This window comes from Fusarium fujikuroi, chromosome FFUJ_chr06 (assembly GCF_900079805.1).
Source record: "Fusarium fujikuroi IMI 58289 draft genome, chromosome FFUJ_chr06".
In the NCBI taxonomy this organism is placed as follows: Eukaryota; Fungi; Ascomycota; class Sordariomycetes; order Hypocreales; family Nectriaceae; genus Fusarium; species Fusarium fujikuroi.
The window spans coordinates 1,084,297-1,108,272 of NC_036627.1; the positions used below are offsets into that span (position 1 = coordinate 1,084,297).

The 23,976-nt window shown below is 46.9% G+C and overlaps 7 protein-coding genes; 3 read left to right on the forward strand and 4 right to left on the reverse strand.

Moving 5' to 3' along the window:
* Positions 1-429: 429 nt before the first annotated feature.
* FFUJ_05676 (uncharacterized protein) lies at positions 430-2,436 on the reverse strand (the record flags this gene model as incomplete). Its single annotated transcript, XM_023578914.1, has 1 exon — positions 430-2,436. The coding sequence occupies one exon, from the start codon at positions 2,434-2,436 to the stop codon at positions 430-432; it is 2,007 nt and encodes a 668-aa protein (XP_023431845.1).
* Positions 2,437-4,662: 2,226 nt separating this feature from the next.
* FFUJ_05677 (uncharacterized protein) lies at positions 4,663-5,395 on the forward strand (the record flags this gene model as incomplete). XM_023578915.1 has 5 exons in its annotated part: positions 4,663-4,745; positions 4,801-4,887; positions 4,938-5,075; positions 5,130-5,187; positions 5,270-5,395. 5 exons carry the CDS (start codon positions 4,663-4,665, stop codon positions 5,393-5,395), a joined length of 492 nt encoding a protein of 163 aa, XP_023432816.1.
* A 287-nt stretch (positions 5,396-5,682) lies between these two features.
* On the reverse strand, positions 5,683-10,502 carry FFUJ_05678 (probable retrotransposon HobS hobase; the record flags this gene model as incomplete). XM_023578916.1 has 4 exons in its annotated part: positions 5,683-8,154; positions 8,280-9,292; positions 9,415-9,932; positions 10,012-10,502. The coding sequence occupies 4 exons, from the start codon at positions 10,500-10,502 to the stop codon at positions 5,683-5,685; spliced, it is 4,494 nt and encodes a 1,497-aa protein (XP_023432883.1).
* Positions 10,503-14,786: 4,284 nt separating this feature from the next.
* On the reverse strand, positions 14,787-19,917 carry FFUJ_05679 (probable catalytic subunit of DNA polymerase zeta UPR-1; the record flags this gene model as incomplete). XM_023578918.1 has 2 exons in its annotated part: positions 14,787-19,597; positions 19,683-19,917. 2 exons carry the CDS (start codon positions 19,915-19,917, stop codon positions 14,787-14,789), a joined length of 5,046 nt encoding a protein of 1,681 aa, XP_023431846.1.
* Positions 19,918-20,262: 345 nt separating this feature from the next.
* On the forward strand, positions 20,263-21,666 carry FFUJ_05680 (related to step II splicing factor SLU7; the record flags this gene model as incomplete). Its single annotated transcript, XM_023578919.1, has 1 exon — positions 20,263-21,666. One exon carries the CDS (start codon positions 20,263-20,265, stop codon positions 21,664-21,666), a length of 1,404 nt encoding a protein of 467 aa, XP_023431847.1.
* A 327-nt stretch (positions 21,667-21,993) lies between these two features.
* Positions 21,994-22,712, reverse strand: FFUJ_05681 (probable 40S ribosomal protein S9 (S7); the record flags this gene model as incomplete). XM_023578920.1 has 3 exons in its annotated part: positions 21,994-22,405; positions 22,470-22,568; positions 22,648-22,712. The coding sequence occupies 3 exons, from the start codon at positions 22,710-22,712 to the stop codon at positions 21,994-21,996; spliced, it is 576 nt and encodes a 191-aa protein (XP_023431848.1).
* A 387-nt stretch (positions 22,713-23,099) lies between these two features.
* FFUJ_05682 (probable ribosomal protein L21.e.A, cytosolic) lies at positions 23,100-23,775 on the forward strand (the record flags this gene model as incomplete). XM_023578921.1 has 3 exons in its annotated part: positions 23,100-23,135; positions 23,213-23,328; positions 23,445-23,775. The coding sequence occupies 3 exons, from the start codon at positions 23,100-23,102 to the stop codon at positions 23,773-23,775; spliced, it is 483 nt and encodes a 160-aa protein (XP_023431849.1).
* Between the last annotated feature and the right edge of the window lie 201 nt (positions 23,776-23,976).

Here is a 23,976-nt window from a genome sequence, read left to right on the forward strand (position 1 = left end):
TCCTGTCATAAGCTCATGATCGCGTCACTGTTTACCGCCAATGCGACAATAATGTTGTAGAATCTGCGATTCCCAATAAAACAAAACGCAAAAGGTATAATGACCAGTCCCCCTATACTCCTGTTCTATAAGTGTGCATCCTTTTTTATCCCTTGTCCCATAAAACCGCATGTGCGCTTGCTTCCCGTTGACCCTGAATGAAAACTCAACCCGAGGTGAAAGACAGTTCGCAAATTCGACAGACGTATAAATCGTGACGTGCGTTCAAGACCGCTCAGTAGGCATTTAACGCTAAAACATTTCATCATCGTGAGTAAGACGTCAAGTGGATGCTTGAGAACGCTCCAAATCCTCCGGCGAAGACGGTGGAACCTGGTTGCACAAGCTCGAGCTGCGGGCTCGATAACTTGTGGTTCCTTGGATGCCGTCCTACATGGCACCAAAAGGGGCACCAAAGTTGGACGTGCTCTTCAACTTTAAAGGAACGTCGATTTCGATAGCCTTACCACTGCCTTCGCCGTCACTATCATCGGCATCTCGTTGGGCGTCAGCAGGTCCATCCCCGCCGACTGGACCAGCCTGTTTAGACATATGCGTGGGAGCGTTGGGGTCAGATGGACCAGCAATAGATCCCAGCCCGTGGCCTTGCATCACAGCTGGGAGAGCATTTTGCCCCTGGCTTATAGGCTCCAGTGCTTCGTGCAATTTTTCAAAAAAGAGCTCATCTTTGGCCGGCATGTTTCTTAACATCAAAGGTCCCTTGAGAGCTTTGTCGCCGCCACTAGGTTCCATCATGACATCTGGTGCGTTTGGGTCAAGCTCTTCTGTAACAGATATAAAAGACACCTTGGAATCGCGCCTATCAGATTGCACAGGTACCGATAGGCTGTCATTCTTCTCCTCTTCCGCGATCACAGCTGCATCCAGATTGATGACAGTCTCGACAGTAGGTGTGGCGCCCTCGCCAATGATGGAACCTGGATCAGTCGGATTGACTTTAGGGAACAAGGACAGGGAATGATTGGGTGTATGGCCGGCATGCATTGTTAGGCGTCGAGACTCTACAGCAGAGAGAGCTTGCAATGTGTATTCCTTGGAAGAGGCGCGGGGATTCGTGGGGCGTCGAGACTGCTCTGGGCTTCGAGCAGCGGGACCAGGAGGGGATGCTACAGGAGATGCTGGGTTTTCGGGAGGAGATGCACCGGCGGCGAATGTGGGCTTCTGGACCGCAGTGGCCTTGAGTGGGATACCTTCCAACTTAGGGTCGATTTCTTGAACATCAATGACTGGAACAGGAGTGGCCACGTCCTCTGTAGGGGACGACAAGAAGTCCTTAGCCACTGGGTTCTGTGTCTGCATCCTGGGGTCAAGGGGGACAAAAGGTGATGATTCGGGTTGTGTTGTGGGAGATACTCGAGCGCTGCTTGACTGGAAATAATGAGGTCGACGAGATGCTCCATCAAGACCAGGTGGAAGAGATGACGCATCAGACATGGACAGACCAGTTGGGATGGTGGGATTTTGTCCCCTTGACGCGAGTCGTCCTGGTGGAGCTTGGAAGTAGAAACTGTCCATGGAGCCCTCACCGCTTCCGCCACGCTGACTCGCGAGTGGCGATACCACGCCCGTAACCTGGATGCTCTGCGCTGTGACAGCCTTGAGCGCACTGTTCTCTCCTTCAAGTCGATGGACGCGTTCTTTGAGTTCTTCGATTTCTCGAGCCATGCCCTCCTTCTCGGCCTCCCAGCTATCCCGGACCTCATCCATGATGATCCGCTCTTCTTGATAGACCTCTTCAGCTCGTCGCCGATTAGCTTCGAGATGGTTCCGCTCCGCTTCCCAGGCTTCACGGATCAATTGGTTCTGCTGCACGAGGCGTTGAACCACGTGCACTGATGATTGAGAGGCAGCCACTGCGTCTGCCGAAACGGATCTTGAGAGGGATGCACCAACGAGTCCGGAAGACGAAGAAACGTTTGGCAGAGGAGCTGTAGATGATGCCGGAAAGCGGAATTCTGGAACGGGAGGCGGACCTCCGTGAATGGGAGATACAGTCGCGGGACGAGCGTCGAAAGTGTCGAAAGATTCGGTCTGCTGAGGAAATGGTCGATAACTAGGCGGAACAGATTGAGCTGCCCTTAAAGACTCTAGTGACAGAGGAGATGAATCTTTGTGCTGAAGTGGCAGGGTGCTCGCGGGGGGTATTCGGCCGCGCTGAAATTGACTCTGGCTATAATCTTGGTTTTGCGTTTGACATGGGTTTAGATAGTGTTGTGGATATTGATGACGAAGGGTTCCAGCTCGAGGATACGAGTTGGGCGGAGACGGAATACTGGACGTATTGCGATAAGGGAGATGGTTATTCAGGGAAAGAACAACATCAGAGTCGTAGGCGCCCGATGGCAGAAAAGCCTCGGGCGTGAACCTCGCCGCCATGATCATGGAAGGCGTGCAGAAGGTCTGCCACTGTGGAGCGTGGAATAAATCGGAGGAAGTGTGTGTGGGATCGCTTTTTCGTTAGGAAGGCATAGGGCGTTTGAAGTTGTTCTAGTCGATTTCCTGAAACTTGGTGCTGATGCAAGTCGTTCCTGGTCGTTAAAGTCGTCGAGATGAAATGAAATTCGAGGTTGGGAAAAGTCGAGGAAGGCGAAGTGAGAGGAATTGGTTTATGTTGTGATTGTCTTTTTCCTGTTTGCTGACTCGAGAGGGAAGGTGAGACCAAATCCGAGTCCTAATTCAAGGGATGTTGGGCGAGTTCGAGATCTAGGTATGACGCAAATGGGACCCGCCAAGCGCAAGGCACAGGACCCTTTATCTTGAAGGTTGTAGCGGGAGTAGGAGGGCTACGTATTGTTTGCGCTGTGCGATGATAAGCTGAGGTAGCGCAAACAAAGGGTGTTGTTAAATAATATCGAAATTGACATAAGATAGAATTTGGAGAGGAGCAATAAATTGGGAGGTGGAGAGATGGCACGTTCATATGGAATATGAAAATGAGTCAAAACGAGGTAAGAGCAAATTAGAGAAAAGACGGTGACATTGATGATTCGTTCCTGCGCCAAAGCCAAGTTCGGGTCGGTACCTGCCCCCCCCCCCTCAAGTATCCGTTCTTGCTGCCCGGGGAGGGGGGGAGGAGGTGCGCGTGCCGTGAAAAGACTAGGGAAGGTGTGGGGAGGGTCGCCTTGCCGGTAATAAGTTGCTGTCTAGTGGATGTGCTAGATGTGGTAGCAGGCCACCATTGGGCCCAATGGCCTGGCTGAGAGCAAAAAAGCTTGGGACCTCTACTCTAAGGAATAAAAATATTTGAGTGAGCTCAGTCTGAGCTTAGCAGAGTGTTTATTACTTTTTTTTGTCACTCAGGATAAAGGGCTCAGATTTTCTTGTCTCCCGTAGGGATGGGTCGTGGCGGCGCCTGGCAGCTCGCCTTACAGCGTCAGGCCCCTGTAGTGCAGCGCATTGAACTTCCAAAGCAGCTGGTGTGACCCCCTGTGATGGATATCCAATTTGGCTGAATTGGATCGGATGCTGAATGCTGTGCTTCCCTCCTCCGTGAACTGGAATGGCTAGAAATGGAATCGGTGACCTACCGAAACGGGAGTGTATTTCCCCAAATGGACCGTGTCTTGCAGTCATATTTCGGTCTTACACAGAACAAGCAAGCCATGGTTCGGCGGTAGGCGACTTATTAGCTGCGTTCCGACGAGTAGATTGCAGCTCGTGGCGATATCACGGCTATTGCTAGTGCACTGCTGCTGATATGATTTACAAGCATTCCACTGTCTCAGCCGACGAAAATCGCCTGTTAGTATTTGAATTTGCTTCTGTTGTTTCCAAGGGACGGGGCGTTGCGGCAGAGACCGGACCGGCGGGAAGACCAACAACGGGGACACGGACGATACGATCAACAAGCATTTATTAACGTTATCAAGGAGTCTATGGAGGTCCCTGTTGAACCGCTGATTGAATTGGTGCTTGATTGAGGTTATTTTTGCTATTCTGGCTAACTTGAAAAGCGGGGTAATTTAGTCACATAACCTTCTCTATAGGGAAATGAGGTTCCTTATCAGATAACGCACTGCCTCTTATCTTAGTGGGTTTAACATACCCCCCCAGATTTGCCAAATTTGGCTGATCTGAAGTTGCGTTTAATTAGAATGAAAACGAGTAGTCTTTGGAGGAAAACAAAGGTCCCTTCCTGAAAACGATACTCGTTTTAGGAAAATGAGAGTCGTTTTAAGAAAATGAGGTGTCCTTTCGTTATCTTGTACTCGTAGCCGGTCATTCCACTTTGAGTCTTGGTCGGTAGGTTTCCCAGATGAATTTCCAGAATTTTGAAAATGAGGTTTGATGGTGATTCAGGCTGGCGGTGTCTGGCACTGGCAGCTCAGAGAATAATAACCATACTGTTGCCCCATGATTCATTGCCTTAGTAAGCAAATGCAGCTCGTAGAAATGAATCTTATCTCTTGTTGTGAATTTCCTTCTCTTCTTTTCTCTTCAAGCTTCACCACCATCAATCGGTATGTGATATCTGCGCGCGCGCTGCGCTTGCGCTTCGCCATTTTGCTTTCTTTGAAAGGAGCCTCGTTACTGACTTTTGAGCAGCATTTCCAGATATATATTCTCCCGTGTCGCTTTTTCTTCTCCGTGCTCCGTTTCGCGATGCCTGACGATCCAGAAGGTTCGTCGGAGCTCTCCGACCCTCCCTCGTCCTCTGAGGAGGAGAGAGATGAAAACGCACCTCCGTAAGTATCAACGCAGTTCGTTTCATGGTTTCGAGGTGCTAAACATTTGATTTAGTCGTCGTCGCCGTGGTCCCTCGTCTCGCAAGCTCCGTAAGGCCCGCGAGAAGAAGCAGAAGGCTGCTGCTGCCGCAGCAAAACAAGTGTAAGTTTTCGAGCTTTGTTTTCAGGTTACGACTTGCGAATTAGTGCTAGCGATGCTGTTGAGAGATTTCCGCCCTGCCTTCCTTGCTTGAACAGTGCGACCGGTGGTCGCAGCGATGGGATTTGTTATGCTGTTCCTGGGCAACGTCGCTACGAGCGTTGCGTTGAGGGTGGCTCCTGCAAGAAGATGTACGAGTCTTGTTTCCTGGTTTTGACTCTCGTTTTCCTAACTTATTTGTATAGTCCCAAGCCTGCCTTGCCTGTCGCTCTCTACTTTCTCGACTACTGCCGCGCCACCCCGGTCCTACCAAGGACCTTGAAAAAGTAAGCTGGCGCTTTGTTTTCTACTTTTGAGACTCTTTCTGACTTAGGTGATTTTGTAGGACGAGCAGAAGATCAAGGAGAAGCGCCGCATTGCGGCTAAGGTTATCCTCGATGGTATCGCCGACAACACCTTTCCTGATAAGCACGACATTCGCCTTCGCGAGGCGGGGGTGAACTTGGGTTAAGCGTTTCGTTTTTGTGTTTCGGGGCTCGTTTTCGTCGCGGCGCTAGGCGCCGTAGGTATTGCCTTCGGGCATTTCATGAATTGAACGTCTTTTCGGGGAAATGCCTCTCATTTCCTTTCTTTGTGAACTTGTGAATTTTTGTAAAACTTGAGACAGTCTATTTCCTTCAAGGTAAATTTGTGACGTTGTGGTTACTCTGTCAGTCTTCTGTAAGAAGTGTCGTTTCCCGAAAATGAGTTTCGTTTCCCGAAAAGGACCTTCATTTTCCTAAGAGGACTCTTGTTTTCCTAAATTTTCAACTCCTCTAGGATTTCCTCAATCGTTCTTTCCGCAGTAACCTTTTCTCTCCTCATTCGGATTTTCTCTTCAATATTCACAAGTCCAAATTGCTTGCAGCTTTCCTTTTGTGAGTGGCCCTGGAGTGCTTTGGTCATCCCGTCTGCAATCAATTCTGAACTTTGTTTATACTGAAGAGATAGGGTCTTTTGTTTTAGTTGTTCGCGCAGCCAATGGTTGTGTACATCCACATGCTTCAGTTTCGTCTTTAATTTTTGTAGTGGATTCTTCAAGAGGCCGATCGTTTGTTTATTGTCACAAAACAGTTGGAGATCGATCTGTCGAGTTTTTGAGCAGAGGACGAGGTGCATTTGGTCAATTGGCAGCTCGAGTTGTAGTCCTTGGAGGAGCCTTTTCTGAAATAGACCTTCCTTTGCTGCTTGTGAGAGTGCCAATAGCTCCGCTTCAGTTGTTGATGTCGTTACAGTGTCTTGTTTATTGGCTCGCCATCCTATTAGACCTCCGAAGAGTTTCATTGCATAGCCTTGAGAGCTTTTGCGGTCTAGGGAATTGTCTGCAAAAGATGCGTCACTGTGAACGTCGAACCCCTCTCCGGGACCAAACTCCAATGCATAGAAACGAGTGTCGTTTAGGTAATTGAAAACTCGATTCACCGCCTCCACATGTTTTTCGCTTGGGTTGGTCATAAAACGTGCCAGTCTTGATACTGCAAATGCGATGTCCGGCCGAGTAATTACACTGGCGTAGAGCAGTGACCCTATGGCCCTTCGATACCAGGCAGTTGTCTTGTAGCTGGCGGTGCCTTCATTAGGGAGGAGTTCTTCTTTTGACATTGGAGACGCGTTTGGCGTTTTTGAAGTGCTCTGTTCGCATATCTTTTCCACGTATGAGATTTGAGTTACCCAGATGTGCCTTGAGCTTCGATCTCGAATGATTTCCATTCCAAGGAACCATTGAAGCTCTTTTCCTCCAGTAAGTGTATACTTTCGTTGGAGTTGCTCAATAGCCTGAGAGGCACTCTTCTCATCTTCTCTCTTATATGCAAATACTATGTCGTCTACGTAGAAGAACATAAGGATATTCTCCTTCCGATAGCAACATGGTTCATTTGGGACTTGATTCCAGCCTTGAGCCTCGAGGGTATCTCCGAGGTCCATTTGCCACAAAAGAGGTGCGATGCGCAGACCGTAAAGTGCTTTGTGTAGGAGCAGTATTCGATCCTGTTTCTCACCACTCCGGTAACCGGGTGGCAGCTTCATGAATACATTGCTTTGCAGTTTTGCATTTACAAACGCATTCACTGCATCGTACTGCAGGAGCTCTAGGTCATATTTTGCAGCAATTGCTATAAGCGTCCTGAATGACTTTCCAGCAAGGGTAGCAGCATATGTATCATCTGTGCTTGACTTATACTGTTGGTCTCCTCGAACTACAAGCCTTGCCTTGCATTTTCGCAGGTACCCATGTTTGTCAAACTTATATGTGAAGACCCACATACAGTCAAGTACTTGCGAGTCTCCAATTCGGGGATCAAGCCTCGAAATCTCTGACCATGATCGCATCTGCTTATGACTCTCCAGATGGTCCTTTTGCGCTTGTTTGAACTCCTCCTCGAACCGGTGACCGGTGAGACTTCCAAAAGAGCTTGGAGCCGGTGGCAGATTCCTCCGATGGAGTCTCTCCTTGTCTGGAACGAGGTTCATATGGCTCTTTTGCGCTTCCCATCTGGGCTTCAGTCTTCCGCGGATGTATCTGCTCCTCGTTGCCTTTGTTATCAGCTTTCCTTCTTGCTTTGCAATTGGTACAGCCATTGTTCCGGCGTTGAAGGCTTGATTGAGGATTTTCAGGTCCACGTCAAGTCCTTCTTTTCTTGCAGGTGACTGTATTCCAATTTGTGCTAAGAAGCTTGAAAATGGGCTTTCTGGAGGAGTAGGTAAGAGCTCGAATCGAGCTTGAGTGTACTTTGTACCATCGTCTTCTTGATCCTCTGTTGGCTCTGCCTCTTCTGTAGGCAAGTCGTCAATCAGATTTTCGAGAGTCGATTCTTGGCTTTCAAGCTCGTCTGGGCCCTGAACAGGTTCCAAGACCTGATCGATTTGCTCAGTGTTCATAAGTGATTGCAATCTCACTTGTAATTCTTCTAGGGTTTCTTCCCCGATCGTTTCTGTCACCTGTAACTCGTTAGCGCTGAAGAATTCTTCCTCATTAAAGATAGCATCTCTAGTGATATATATCTTATTAGTCAGGGGGTTCCAGATCCGAAAGATGTTTTGTGAGTTATATCCCACAAGGTATCCGATCCACGCTTTTGGGTTTGTTCTTGATTGTAGGCGTTTATCCTTCTGCTGAGCTGACTTTGTCATCGCAAAGGCTTTGCATCCAATCATTTTCATATGCCCAATACGAGGTTGGATGTAGTTTTGCGAGCTTTGAATCGCAGAAAAGAAGCTTTCGTACGGAGTCTTCCATTGAAGTCCTTGTTTTGGGGTTCGATTCAGGAGATAGACTGCGGTGCGCATAATTTCAGGCCATAGGCCAGAGGGTAATTTGCTGTCGATAATGAGTAACCGCACTTTTTCTTTCATACCCCCCCAGAACGCTCGCCAGAGCCGTTCTGTTGTTGTGTGCGTGGTGCACTTTCTTCCACTTGGATACCCTTGTTTTCGAGCCATGCGCGGGTCAATCCGCCTTTTCGCAGCTCGTTATCTGTTTCGATGATTCGTAGTTTGATGTTGTACATTGTTTCAAGCATCTGGGTAAAGTGTTTTAGCATTGACAGAAGGTTCTCATCATATCGATTGGTGAAATAATAGTCCCAACAGAGACCTGATTGACGATCTGTAATTATTCCGCATGACGAGTACTGGTGTAATCCTGGAGGATAGTCGTGAAAGTCAATTGAGACTCTCTCTCCTGGATTCGAGTTTCGTATCCGAGGTTCGCGTCTCTCTTGCCTCTTCATCTTTCCCAATCCGCATACGTCACATTCGATTGTAGACGGTCCCTTGATTCTCGCTCCTATGGTATGATTCACAAGGTGTTCAAGACTTCGAGGGCCTGGGTGTCCTAATCGGCGATGCCATGTCATGGCCCTTGCGTTGTTTGGCTTTTTCGCAGTCCATGAGTTGTATTGCAGGTGCCTAGTTGGAAACGCGGCTTGTTTCCCGGTTTTGGGAATGTAACTCATTACATATTGGTCGTGTTTAAGCATTAATTTGCATAGTGCCTGACCACCTATGTGTCTGATCACATCTGAGTTATTGCGCTGGTCCCACCAGTACCCAATTTGGCGTAACCTCCTCAGGGATATAAGGTTAGTGCCCATTTCTGGACAGTATGCAACGCCCTTCAAAACGAGCTTTTGAGGCTCATTTTCCAGGTTGCATACTTCTAGTTGTACTTCCCCATATCCTAGGATTGGTAGCCATCTTGACCCTGCAAAGACGCCATCCCCTGCTGTTGCGATCCCTAGTTTCTTGAACCTTTTGGCACTGTTGAAAAGATATGTATTGTAGTACCTGAGTCCAGTATGGCCGAGGTTTGTAACGGGTAATCGCTGCTCTTTATCATGAATGCAGCTGTCTTCTCTGAGATCACTGGCTGAAACCTCGATAGTCAATCCGACTTCTCTTTTGAGTCTTGTTTCTCCTGCTGGAGTTTCTCAAACAGTTCTCGAACTTCCTTCTTGTCCTCAAGCCGTTGTTCCCAGAGATCAAGCTGACGTTGTGATGTAGGGTATTTCTTTGGGGCCTTCTCAGGGAACGCCACCCAGCAAGATGTCGTGTTGGCGTTCTTGTGCTTCTTCTCGCATAATATACACAATTCTAACTCTATAGAAGCCCGAGGTCGTTTTGCTGATCCTTCTCTGCCTGGGCTTATCTTGGTTTCTCCCGTTGATGATCTGCTTCGCTTCCTTATTTCTGGGGAGGAGTCTTGAAACGTGGTTTTGAAGCTCCCTTTTGCCACCTGATTTCTAGGATTGCGATCGCTTCTCCTCTTCATTGATTGAATTTCCTGGCGAAATTGTGCAGAGAAAGTTAGCGGAAGGTAGGTGCCTGCTTCAATTGCATCCTTATTCTGTCCTTGTTCAATTCGCAAGAATATCCTAAATTGAACATCCAGATTCTGCTGTAGATCCTCAAACCATGTATTTGAGTGTTGTGCTTCTGCGACCCCTCTGAGCTTTGCAATTCTCATTGCCTTTTCCCATGAGGTAATCCAATCTTCCCAGTTGGTTCGACTGTTTGAAGCCAATTTTAGCAGCTCAAAATACTTGTTTTCGAGCTTGTTTTCTCCTTAGCGCATCGTCGATCCCACACGCAGCTTTCAGGTTCGTATAGAACATCGAAATATTGTCATGCTGTGTGGATTCGTTCATCGCAGGGGAGCATGTTTCGACGTAGTGTGGATTGATCTTTTCAATCATCCAATTAAGGACATTCCTGATTCCATCCGCTTGCTTATTATATCTATCAAGATCGCTCTTATATATTGCCATCGATGCCTTGTATGCCTCTTGATCCTCAGGCACAAGTTCGACGTACGATGTGGCTGGATCCGACGATCTGACTGTAGACTGAGAGGAATTCGTGGAGCGGGAACGAGCTTCGTTTTGCTCTCGCGCGAGGTAGTCGCTGAACTCAGGCCTCCTTGGCTCTGTGATCCTTTTGTCTATGAACTGAGCAGGGGTATTGAGCCTTCCCAGTTCGTAGACGCGTTCAGCGGAGACTTTCATAATGTATGATTGCTCAAAGGAGTCCCAGTCAGCGGGTCCATTTAGAAGGTATCCTTTTCCGGTCGATGGAGGCATGTTGGATAGATGTTATTGGTTTCTTTCGAAAGCGGTTCGTTTTGTCGATTAGCGACTCGTTATTGGTAGTTACAGCTGTACAGTTGTGTACGACTCTGAGACTCTTAATTGTTGAACCGCTGATTGAATTGGTGCTTGATTGAGGTTATTTTTGCTATTCTGGCTAACTTGAAAAGCGGGGTAATTTAGTCACATAACCTTCTCTATAGGGAAATGAGGTTCCTTATCAGATAACGCACTGCCTCTTATCTTAGTGGGTTTAACAGTCCCTGCCAAAAGTTTTATCTTAACCCCTGGCCACGCTAAACCAGGCTAAAAACAGCTAGTGCCATTAAAAGTAAGGTAATACTTCTAAAAAGGTTAATTTTATATTAAATAATTCCTGCTTTCCTTATATTTATTTTCTCTCTTTAACTTAATAATTTTTTCTATATAATAAGATATCTATTTAATTTAAGCTTAAATTAACTCTTATAGTATTGCTAATTATACTGCTTTTTACTTATAAATAGCTTTACTTTTACTTTAAGGAATGCCTTTTTTTATAGTTTCTCTCTTTAAATAAGGCTAGGTTACTTTAATTATATTTAAATCTAGGCTATTTTTATATTAAAGAAATTACTATATGCCAGTAAGGTTAAAAACCTTTTGCTATATATAATATAAATATATTAATACCTTATCTTTCTAAATAACTATATTAAGTCTCTCTTTTTTATATTTTTATATAAAAGGAAGTAATTTTAGAATTAAAATCTTCTGCTAATATTACTACTAGTTAATACCTTCCTTTCTTTCTTTCTTTATAAGTTTTTTAGTCTTTTTATTTTACTTTTAAGCTAGCTTTTTGCCTAATAGATTTCTTAAACTTATTTTTCTTATTACTATTAAGAGCTCCTATTTTTCTTTCTTTTTTAGCTTAAGCTTATAGTTAAGCTCCTTAAGGATAAATATAAAATCTACCTTTTCCTTTTTAGTCTTTAAAACCTAATAGTAATAAGGTCCCTTTTTATTATAGAAAAAATATCCCTAAAATATAAACTCTATTATACCTTTTTATCGCTTATAAATATAGCTATATAGAAACCGCTTATTTAATCTCTACTATATGCAATAACCTCCTTACTGATATAAAAGAATTATAGCAGTTTTATTTAATTAAATTACTAACTTTTAGTCCTTTAGGGTTTAATCTTAATAGGTAAAATATTAAATAAGTCTTTTAGCTTTTATTAACTTTATTAAGCCTGGCTTTTTTATTAGTTTTATCTTTTAAAATCCTAAAGAGACTAATATTTAATAAATAGCTAATATAAAGATTATTATTTTTACTTTATTAAGCTTATTAGTAATATTAATATAGGTTTTTTCTTATTTAAAGTAATTATATTATACTTTATTAATAATAAGCTTTTTATTTTTTTTTATTACTTTTATTAGCTACCTTAATTATAGCTTATCTTAAAGATATTTATCTTTTAAAATTAATAGTTTAATATTAAGGTTAAACCTAAAGTTAATTATATAAGTATATATTTAGTTAATTATATAAATTAAAAGTTCTATAATTTCTAATACTTTAAGAAAAGTCTTATTACAGTAAGGTACCTTAAGGAAAATAATAAAAGCTTAAGTTATAATATCTATATTTAAGGCTATAATCTAAAGACCTACTAGATTATTAGAAACTTTAGAAAATTAGTTAATAGCTTATAGAGAGGTTATAGAAGGTTTATAGGTTAGGAAGTCTTATACTGCTATTTTTACTTTTTCTGACTTTATTAGGGTCTCTTATTATATAAGCTAGAGGTCGAGATAAAACTTTTAGCAGGGACCTCTATATATTAATTTTGTATCCTGGATGGAGTCACTAAACTACCTATCTCAGTAGTGCAAGACTCTGATACACTTTCTTGTTTCTAGCAGACTTCAGCGGTCTCTCTGCGGCCATCCCTCGGAGGTTCTTGCTCGATGCTTCTCTTGGCTGATGTGCGAGACAGACAGGGGCAAGGGATTTCACAGCACGGGGTTGGCTGATGATTCTATGCAGGCGGACAAAGTTCAGAAGACCCTTTGTACAGGGTTAGTTGGGTCGATGATTTGATCCTTCGGTAGTGTTACAGCCAAATAGCTGTTTCGTACCTATGGAGAAAGGATGTTTGACGTCCATAATATCGATACCGTATGGTTGGAGCCCATAACTAGAATTTCGAAAGATTCCATTTATGCGCCTTTTGGGGCAAGATGAGGTTGGTCAAACTTCGACGACAATCTTTGTCCCCATCACAATTTGCTTGATACAATCTGGAGCCTTATGGAATTCCTCAGGACATGTTTGACATCCCTCAAAGCTGTGCCTGGCTGTCAGTTGTCGAATTGTCGAATTGTCAAGCTTGTCAAGGTCGCATCCTGGCCTCAGATCATCATCGATATTGGCCACTTGATCTACATGATTGGCAGTCATCAGACACTGGACCACACGGAACGCATCCAGTCTTCCACTGCAAGGGCAACCTCCACTGCGGTTCGGCCCCTTCAACGTTCTAGCTTCGAGCTGGCTGATATCTAGAAGCTTTTGATTGGGCCTTGGGGTCAATCTTTGCCGTCTTGCCAGCCCTCACCCAGGCACACTCACGCCTCTACAACTCAAATCAATAGCTCTCAGCTGCTAAAGTCTAGACGCTACACCTTGTGGCAAATCGATGTTTCCTTTTGCTCGCCTTTTGCTCTATCTCAACAGGTAGGTATGTTTGCGTTGATTAGGCACTGACAGCTAACTCATGTCTGGGTCAATGCTAACCAAAAACACCGTACGCGACCCCAAAAATGACTTGTTCCTTTCTCCACATTGGAGCCGAGCTTACGGATACTGTACATTGTACAACGCATCATACAGTACAGGCACACCTCACACCGCGCAATCTATCTCAAGGAGTCATACAAAGGACATAGGTGAGAGGTGAGAGGTGAGAGGGGAGGTTTGCTGGCAACGCATTGCAGCCCAGCCCAGCCAAGCCCTAGTCTCGTCTCATCCAGGTCAGCCCCTCCCCGTCTCCTTTTTTCACATTTTGCTCCGGTCGTTTTATGTATCAGAGTCAGCGATGCCATGTGGCTGGCTGTCTTTGGGCTCCGGGAATGTGGAGGCGCCGCGCAAACCAACGTATCCAAGCAAGGTTGAGCTGGCCGAGTTGGTCCCTGATCTAGATCGTTAGGCTTTGCTCTCGATCTTGGTCTGCTTCACATGTCAGTGATTGTCTGACCTGTACCTGTACCTGAGATCTATTTGTGGATTAGTGCACAGATTAATGTTGGGGAGCTCTATCCGTAGCTGTTCTAGACATGTGATTCCTTCACCTTGGCTGGAGAGGGTAGAGGCTACAGGCTAGAGAGGGAGAGGCTCTGATGCATGCCATTCACGCTAGACGCTACAGATAACAGCAAGATGATCAGCGGCCGCTATCGTGAACTATTCGGTCCCTTACTGTTGACAGGGGTCGCTCTCGAAGCCCTTCGAACTTGGCTTCCTAACCAGCAGCAGCTACTGTCTATTCCGGAGGGCCCGGGTTAGATCCCAACAAGGGGTCATGACGATATAGGCACATGTTATTATCGTATTTGCATGATTCACTTCCATCGAGTCAGTTTTGGCATCTTCGTATCTATGAATAAACTGTTTGAGACAAGAAGCGCCCGTTGTTTTTGGGACTGACCAAAAATCTTCAATCGGCCCTCCAGGTTCGGACGAATCACAACTGGGGCCGCGATGCGGTAAACCGCTCCGCCGGAATCACGGCTCCAGGACCGCAATATCCAATAAGTAACATGTTGAATTGATTCCAACATCCACGGTCGAAATGCTCCGGTATTTAAACAAAAAGAGATGACAGCCAATCTATATAGAATATAAATTGAACCATAAACAACTTTGTAAGTCTTAATATTGAACTGTATTGTTTATTAAATGAGACTTGAAATAAACCGACGTGGGCTTTCTACAACCCGCAACATTTGATAAGCCTCTCCCATCATTGCACTGACCACTGTACTGTACTAAGGATCATTTTAGTCACAATTTGACCCAAGGGAACTGAGTTCACGATGAATTGTTGTCAATATCGTGTATAAGAGTAAAAACTAATTGAACCTGCAGGGTAGTTATCAGTATATCCATGATCATCATGTATCATCCAACTCAACCCTATCATCCAAACGCCTTGCAATGCATGTACAAAACCACAACACCACCTCGTCATTAACACATAATCACTCACAAATCCTCCATCCTCACCACTCCAATGACAGTTTCTCCGCACTGTCCACCAACGACTGTATCACAGGCTGACTTGCAGTGCGCTGTCCCTTCATCTTGCTTGCCTGCCTCATGCGTGTCCAAAACACAGGGCAATCCTTGCTATCACACTGAACGTCCTCAATGGGTCCGAGGCCAGAACAACTGCGGCATAGCGAGAGTACTTCTTGAAGGCGACGTTCCTCGGTTGTGAGCCGTGTTTGGAGTGTAAGAAGAGATGAGGGAACGTTCTTGCGGCAGGATGGACAAAGAGCATTGTCTTCCTGAGAGAACTTGAGACCACACACGAGACAATTTGTGGATTTCATGTAGGATTCGAGAGTCGTCTTCTTCTTACCGAGTGTAGTTGCGTGGTAAATACGCTGCACCTTGGGCATCTCGTCGTACCACTGGCGTACGTTTGCACCCACAAGGTTGAAGATACGCTCCAAAGGAGGAATCAAATTCTTCGAAATATAGTATTCGGCATCGAGTTGCCAGTGAGGGTTACTCAAAAGTTCCTCGGGCGCAACGCATCGGTCAATGAGTCGCGCTCCTGGAGCACCAGTAATAACAACGTATGGAACTCTCTCACCATATTGCGGTTCTGCGCGAGCATCCTGAAGCATACGCTTGGTGCTGATGAGAGCTCCTGCAGGTGGTGCACCTTTGTCCGAGTATGTACCCAGGCGCACCTCTTTGGCAAAGCAAAAGTCTTGCACCGAAACATTGTTGCGCATGATCTTCTGACATTGCTTTTGGAAGTAATCCTTGACTTGAGTAAGATCTGCAGTCTCAAACAGTAGGCGAAGGGCCTTTTCCTCGATCTTCTGCTCCGCGGGCGTACCGTCACGACGGACAGTCTCGATTCCCTTGGCATCGAACTCGGGCTTCACCTGACTTTTGCTCTCGTATTTGTAACCGACATAACGTTTCTTGGCGAGGAGAACGCAGGGATGGTATACTTTCTCAAATTTGAGTTTGATGGGTCGAGGGTTCATTTCGGTAATTGCCTTGGAAATCTCATTACCAATATCGAAAGCCTCATCTTTTGTTCGGCCCTTCAGGTAGATGAAAAGACTGTCAGTATCGCCATAGACGACTTCGGCGCCCCATTTCTCAACAGAGTGGATATAAGCAATCGCTCTCTCAAGAGTTTCTCTGCCGGTTTGCACAATGCTGTCCGCAATCTCGGAGCATGGCATACGGCCAGAGAATGATGCTGAAGTGTAACCATAAGTGACGTTGGCGAGCAGTTTGAGAGCAAGCTGTCTGTTGTTTAGAAGCTGTTGCAGGGTTTTATCATCCTTGTCCTGCTTCATGCCACTCTTGACCATGACTCGAGTTTCCAGGATCTCAGTCAGCATCTTGGCTAGAAGTGACTTACGGATTTCCGTCTTTGCGTACATCATACCATTCGGGGCGATATTGATGTAGTCCTCCAGAAGGGCAAGAAGACCTTTCTGGCGCTTATACTCTGTAAACCCCATCTTGTTCATACCCCTCCAGTCGGTGACTCGTCCCAAGAAGGTTGAATAGCAGTAGTTGTAAGCGATCATGACACTCGGGTATAAACTCTGGAAGTCAAGAACCAGAAGAGGACTATTATAGAAAGCGCTTTGTGGTTCCATGACAAGTGGTAGACACTCTAGAGCATTCTGACCACCGACTTGCTTGCGATTCGGTGAAACGAGCAGGAAGTTCTCTGGCTTGGCAATTCTGAACATGATCGACTCTACCTTGAACTGTGAACCTCGTGAGAAGACTGAGAAGAAGTCCACGCCCAGAAGTCGCGCCTGCTCGCTGGTTCTCGAAACCAGTTCGTTGGCGTCCAGAATCTCAAGATCGATCTTTATGCGATTCTGGTAGTATCTTAACATCCTGTTGAGCTCTCTATGCTTGCCGCCCTTATACCAATTTGTCAAAGACTGCCAAGAATAATGGGGAATTCTTCGGTGGAGTAGGTGCCAGACGACGTTCTCCATGGTGTATTGGAGAAGATTGAGTTCTCCTCGCATTGCCCTCCAGACATTCACCATATGCCGACCGGTAACCCGGATAGTGGATGTAGTATTGAAACCCCAACGATCGTTCTCTTTGCCGAACCTGCCGTGTGATTCTGTCTTCATGCGAGAAAACTCATCACAAAGGTTGTAATCATACTTCAGTCGTGCTCTCTCAATCAAGTAACCCCAGGAACTACCATGTACTTCGTAACCGGTAAGGATATCGGGATCATGGTTTCTTACGATTTCGACCATTCGAACCATAAGATCCAGTTCCGAATTTTCTTCAATGACCTCGGCATTTGTCTGTCGCTGGATACGCTTGGTAAAATCGGCGTCATTTGACAACAGTAGCATACCGGTTTGGACACCAGCCGAATCTTGACTGCCGGAAGCAGTTCCATCAGACTTGATCGCCCAGAACACGCACTGAACTTCATCTTCTTCAGGATTCGGTACGAACTTCCCTCTGGTATTTACGTGAACCTCCAAACTCATGGTGCTCATATATTGAACCTCATGCTGGACACTAGTTGATTTCTTGCCTGGGGTGTACTTGAATCCGTGCTTGTTCTTTGGCGTGGGTCCATCGATCTGAGATTGATATTGCCTGGGAGTACATGGTATAATGGACCCTTCCGTTGAATTTGCTCTGCGTTGCTTTTCTGCCCACCACTCCTCGACTTCTTGATATGTGGGCGGGGGGTTTGCAAGCTCCCAGCTTCTCAACGAGCACTTCTTCCTCTGTCGCTCATACCGAAGTTCTGCAGTAGCCTTGTCAAAGGTCTCAAATTTGAGCCCATAATTGGCTGGCGCTGTCCCTGTTGGGTCAAATTCAGGTAGAAAAGGCAGTGTGTTGCTCTCCAGTCGAAACTCCTTCCCAGCATATTCTCGCATCCGCCCAGGGACGTCTTTTTCCCTGCTGTAATAAGCATCTTGATAGATCACATCAGGAAGCCCATATTCTTTCAAAGAGGAAGCCACAGCAGCTGCAGAAGGGGGCAGAGAAGAAACCAAGTGTACTTCAGGGCTGGTGAATCGACTCATGGCTCTCTGGATTTTTGACTCATGGCTTTCATCATCTCCTTGTCCTCCAGACGATTTCATGGAAGATGACAGGGTCATTTGAGACAACTCTGCTTCAGCAGGGAGAAAACTGCTGGGCTCAAATGAGACATGCTTGTTGTGACGACCATCATCGGTCTGCTGAGAAGCAGACTTCTGGCTCATCTGACTGAGACGAAGCTTGGTGTTCGGATCATTCTGATCTTTGACTGTAGGGAAATTAAGCTTTTGGCTGGAGCCGGGAACACCTTTCAATACAGAGCCGGTATTTTTGTTAAGTGATGAAGGACCTTTGAGAATGGAAGCCCCTCTGAAGGAGGAAGCGAGAATTTTGTTGGCGCCTGTTGAAGGAACGGGAACTAGGTCCATTTCATCTTCATCTGTCATCGACAATTGATTGAGTCTTGTCCTTTTGTTCGACGCCTGAGATGATGGAAGATCATCCAGGGGTCGCTTCAGCTGGGTCAAGCTGGACGGGGTGAGAGTCGGTGCTTTCTCTGTCCGTCCGATAAACCCTTCGTTCTCTGCATAATCAAGCAACTGTTGGCTCACTGGGAGGTCAGGAAGCTCGCCAGTCACCAGGCCACTTTGACAAATCCCAAGGGCCGACCTCCAAAACGTCTTTTTATCGAATTTGTCGGGGCTGATGTTGAGAGCCGCCGCTAGCTCAAGATCCTCTTCTGGTAGTTCTGTTGGTACGCGAGGAACTTTTGCGGCAGCCTTCTCTATTGCGACGAGCGCCGCAATGGCCTCTTCATCAGAATCTTCAGGATAGAAGTCATTGTGTGCGTCCCCAGCCTGACGTACTTTACCTTCATCGACGACAATACTGCTTCGCAGATCTTGCTCCATCTCCACGCCTAAGGGCAATCCTAATGCTGGTGCAAGTTTCGATGGGAAGAGGTCTTCGACTGACTCCAAAGTAGTGTTAACATGCTCTTCGTATGGATGTGGCTTTGTAAACTTTTCAAAAGTAAGCTCTTCCGAGTCGGCACAGAGCTTCTCTTCAGTGATAAGATTTCGGATCTCCGTTCTGAATTCTTCCTCATGAAGCCAGCCTTGCGGTTGAGAGTCGCGAGTGTTGGCTGACATTGACACAAGGACTTCTGGTGGAAATGGACTACTGCCTTCAGTCGGATCTTGCATCTTTCGTTTGCGTCTCTTCGTCTCATCTCTCCACAGTCCAGCCATGCTGTAGACAAGCTTCAGGTCTCCGGGGAGGGGATTGGTCCTTTCCGTAAAGTCATGATGAAGAGGCCGCTCCTTGACCTTGTGCCGGTTGATAATATCCTGTACACATATATCCACTTCTATCGAGCAGTGGCTACTTCGAGGGAGCGTGGTTTCGTCGGTAATGTGATTCGCAGAGATTGATCGACTGTGCCATTTGTGCAATGAATCCGATCCCTGTTCATATTCTGGGACTGGAGATCGAAATCGAGTAACGGATGCATCAAGATAATCGCACCCATATAAGTTAAAGTCTGTCATGAATTGAAGGAGGTACTGAAGGTGTGCTTCGTATGGCTGAAACTTGTTCTTCATAATCACGCCTTGCTGAAGAAGATCCGCCAATCTCGTCATGACAATGGGATTGAACATATAAATCTTCAAGAAGAAGCGATATCCCACGTGAAAGCCATAGAAGGGGACACCCTTGACAAGAGTGATCCTTGCCACGAACCTCGCACTGTCACCTTTCTGATCTCGTCGATAGCTGACTGCTAACGCATGATCTATGGACAGATGAAATCGATATATATAAGCGCCGACTAGAGCTTTTAGTGCCGATAGATATTTACGGGAGTATACACGACGAACCTTCATCAGGACTTAAGCCTCCTTCATATTCCACGTACAAGTACGGGAATGCGCCGTGAATATGGGCGCATACTTTTTGTCCCGTTTCAGTAGATCCAAACACGCGAACCACAGGAACTCTGGGTCCCTTGGATATCTGAGAGGGACGGATGTCGTTACGAAGCTGGGGGTCATATCGCGAGGGTGTCGCTTGATAGTGATCGATACAGTTTAGTCTGACCCGGAACAAGTCCATATTCTCTGAAGTTTGGATCCATCAGGGGCTTATGACTGTTTATTAAGAACAAATGAGCCAAGCGTTGCTCAAAGAACTGTTCTCAATAAGCTCAATTCATTCTGAAGGTCTTTGTGTAACCTCGACTGCTTATGAGACGCGTTTTGCCTGGACACCAGCCTCTTACAGACGCGCGCGATCACGTGCCGATAAGAATGCTTATCTAAACAACTTTCCGCTCTAAGCTCAGTGATCTGCGACGGATGCATCACCCGTTTTGACTTCTAAACATTTGACTCTGATTTTTTATCTCGCCGTGTGAAAGTCGCACGTTTCAATAGACGGCAAAGCTGCACATTAATCGCCATGCCTACTGCACCCGCAAAACCACCGCCCCCAAGTACCGGCCCTGGGGGCGCTGGTGCCGCTTTGAAGGAAGAGAACATCTACATTCCATCCTTCATCAGTAAACGCCCGTTCTATGCCGGCGAAGAGGGCGATGAGAATGACTACCTCCAGCATCAGCGCCGCGAAGAGAAGAACGACAAGTCACAATGGTATGATCGAGGTAGAAAGGCCGGCCCAGCGGCCACCAAGTATCGCAAAGGTGCTTGCGAAAACTGTGGCGCCATGACACACAAGAAGAAAGACTGCCTGAGTCGACCGCGAGCCAAGGGCGCAAAATGGACAGGCAGAGACATTCAAGCCGATGAGGTGATTCAAGATGTCAATATGGGATGGGACGCCAAGCGCGACCGCTGGAATGGATATGATGCGAAGGAGTATCGCAGTGTGGTCGATGAGTTCAACCAGATGGAGGAGCTACGCAAGCATGCCACCAAGGACGGAAATGCCGATGAAGAGACAGAAGAAGGCGACAAGTATGCGGAAGAGAATGATATGAGCAAACATCAGAGCACAGCAACACGACAACTGCGAATACGAGAGGACACAGCCAAATATCTCTTAAACCTCGATCTAGAATCTGCCAAGTACGATCCGAAAACACGATCACTGGTCGATGCAGGTGCAACGGCAGACAAGGCAGCAGATGCATTCGCGGAAGAGGGTTTCATGCGATCCTCAGGCGATGCTGGCGCTTTTGAGAATGCTCAGAGATACGCCTGGGAGGCCCAAGAAAAGTCTGGCAACACAAGCCAGCATCTGCAAGCAAACCCCACAGCAGGAGAGTTTTATCGGAAGAAGGAGCTGGAGGAGGCAGAGGCAAAACGTGCGGAACGAGAGAAGCTACTGCTCGAGAAGTACGGTGGGGATCAGAAGGCTATGCCGGCTGCTTTGCGCAGCATGGCTATTACCGAATCCGAGACGTTTGTTGAGTACGATGAGGCTGGTTTGATCAAGGGTGCGCCCAAGAAGGCGGCCAAATCCAAGTACGCTGAGGATGTTCTCATCAACAATCATACTTCAGTATGGGGAAGCTGGTGGTCCAACTTCAAATGGGGTTACGCTTGCTGTCATTCGTTCATAAAAAACAGTTACTGTACTGGTGACGATGGAAAATTGGCATGGGAGGCGGCTGAGCGTCAACGAACTGGCGCCAACCTGGTAAATAACGATGAAGAGGAGACAGAAGAGCCTTCAAAGGAGGAGGCGGAAAAGAACAAAGAGGAAGAGCAGCCGCGCAAGCGGACGAGAGAAGAAATGATGAATGGCGTGACAGAAGAGGAAATGGATGAGTATAGGAGGAAACGGACGGTGACGAACGACCCAATGGCAAAGCTGCTGGGCAAGGATGAACTTTTATCATAGCGATGCATTACTAGTTTACTACACATAATTACAACACTGTTGCATACTATGGGCATCGTATACATGGCGACAGCTACATTGATATTGAAAAATTCACGGCAAATTAACATTATGGGTGGATGTCGTGATTGGATTCATGTTTCATGAGATTCATGTACACAGGTGGAGAGACACCGGGAAATTTGTTTGTCGTTATCCGGTGAAATCATTCCATTTTTATCCTCTGGCCAACGCCGCAAGCTATGAAGAGAATGCCCTTCCCATGAGTGGTATTCCATCACCAAGTGCCCTAGACAGGGGGGATCATTTTTGCATTTTTGATTGCATTTACTCCTCGTCCTCCTCGTCCTCACCACCCTCACCGCCAGCAGCGGCGGCGGCCTTCTTTCTGCGGACACGGCCGGGGCGGCCACCACCGAAGGGCGAGGTAAGAGCGAAGTCGATGTGCTTCTGGGAGTCGAGACGGACGATGAAAGAGGGAACGTTGACGATCTGCTTTCCGACTCGGATGTGACGCTGGCGGATCAGAACACGGGCGTGGTGGATAGACTTGGCAAGACCGAGCTTCCAGACACAGGTCTGGAGACGGCGCTCAAGGAAATCCTCGATCTTAAGAGCCAGGACGTAATCGAGCTTCATGCGGGACTCGTCAAGGACACCGACACGGACGAGACGTCGAATGAGGGCATTACCTTCGAAGAGACGCTTGGGGTCCTTCTCGTCGAGGGTAAGAAGCTGACTGTGCAATTGGTTAGAAAACTCTTCCTCATCAGCGCACACAAAAAGTGCAAAGGTTCACATACCGGGCAGCACGACGGATCTTGGACAGAGTCAGACCGACTCGCCAGACCTCACGCTTGTTGCGCAGGCCATACTCGCCAACGAGCTTCAACTCGGAGTCACTATTGTTATTCGGTCAGTCTTCATTCACATACGACTTAAACAGAGACAAGCTCATGTTCAGTGGCCGGTGATACTGACAGTCGGGCAGACTCGAAGGGTCGGCGGGGGACACGAGAGGTCTTGGAGTGGGCGCGGGGAGGCATCCTGAAGACTTTGTTAATTGATATCCTCTGGCGATGCACTCGTGGCGGCGGTGATATACTCACTTGACTTGCTCCTTGGGTGTTCTGCGGGAGTTGAACTTTCTCGCAAGACACGAATCGTAGCAAAATGTGCGGACAGAAATTTGGCGGAGCTCGGTCTCGTCACGTGCCCTGCTTTGAACCCTAAGATTTTTTTACTTGGGAAGGTGCAACCCACAATCGCCCTTGCCCTACCTGGAAAACTTTCGGAAAATCAGAGGACCCGCTCCCACAAGGCCGCCTTCGAGACGAGAAATCCACAACACCAAAGCGAAGGACTTCACCATCTCTTTCGCCAACCACGACTACTAACCCCAACCCGACCGGTACCGGCATATCACATTCGAGATGGGTCACTCCTACGGAAAGAGAGCGGGCACCCGCGTATGTTCAACCACCGATTCCTGCGAGAATGAAAATTCGACGACGTCGGCATGAGACTGACGATGTGAAATTTTTAGTATGCCTTCAGCCGGGACTTCCGCAAGAAGGGTATGATTGCCCTGAACACCTATCTCCGACAGTACCGCGTTGGTGATATCGTCGACATCAAGGCGAACGGTGCCGTCCAGAAGGGGTAAGCAGAGCTCCCTTTGCCATTAATGCGACAATACACGCGAAATTGCGAGACTTGGACGCTTTTTGGAGGAATTCCTGTGGGCATTGGAACAGGAGGGCTAACAATGGTCACAGTATGCCCTTCAAGGTGTACCACGGCAAGACTGGTGTCATCTACAACGTCACCAAGTCTGCTGTCGGTGTCATCATCTACAAGCAGGTGAAGCACCGATACATCGAGAAGCGAATCAACGTCCGAATCGAGCACATCCAGCAGTCCCGATCTCGTGAGGACTTCCTCAAGCGAGTCAAGGCCAACGCCGAGGCCAAGAAGGAGGCCAAGGCCAACGGCACCGTCGTCCAGGTCAAGCGTCAGCCCGCTGGACCCCGTGAGGCTCACACACTGTCGCTCGCCGACAACCCTCCTCAGACCGTCACTCCTCTTCCCTACGAGACTACGATCTAAAAGAAAAGATATTGCGGGGTTGGTGGTGCTGGCTTCTATTTACCTGGGGTATTGCGTCCGGATGGGAAACTCTGCATGGCAAGGGCTTGCATTTTGATGTCCATAGGCAATGAGACCAAAAAAAAGACATCGTTTGAAGCATGCCGCTGCCTGTATTTGAAGATACCTTTAGTGAAATGTGCCTGGTCCATATATTGGGCA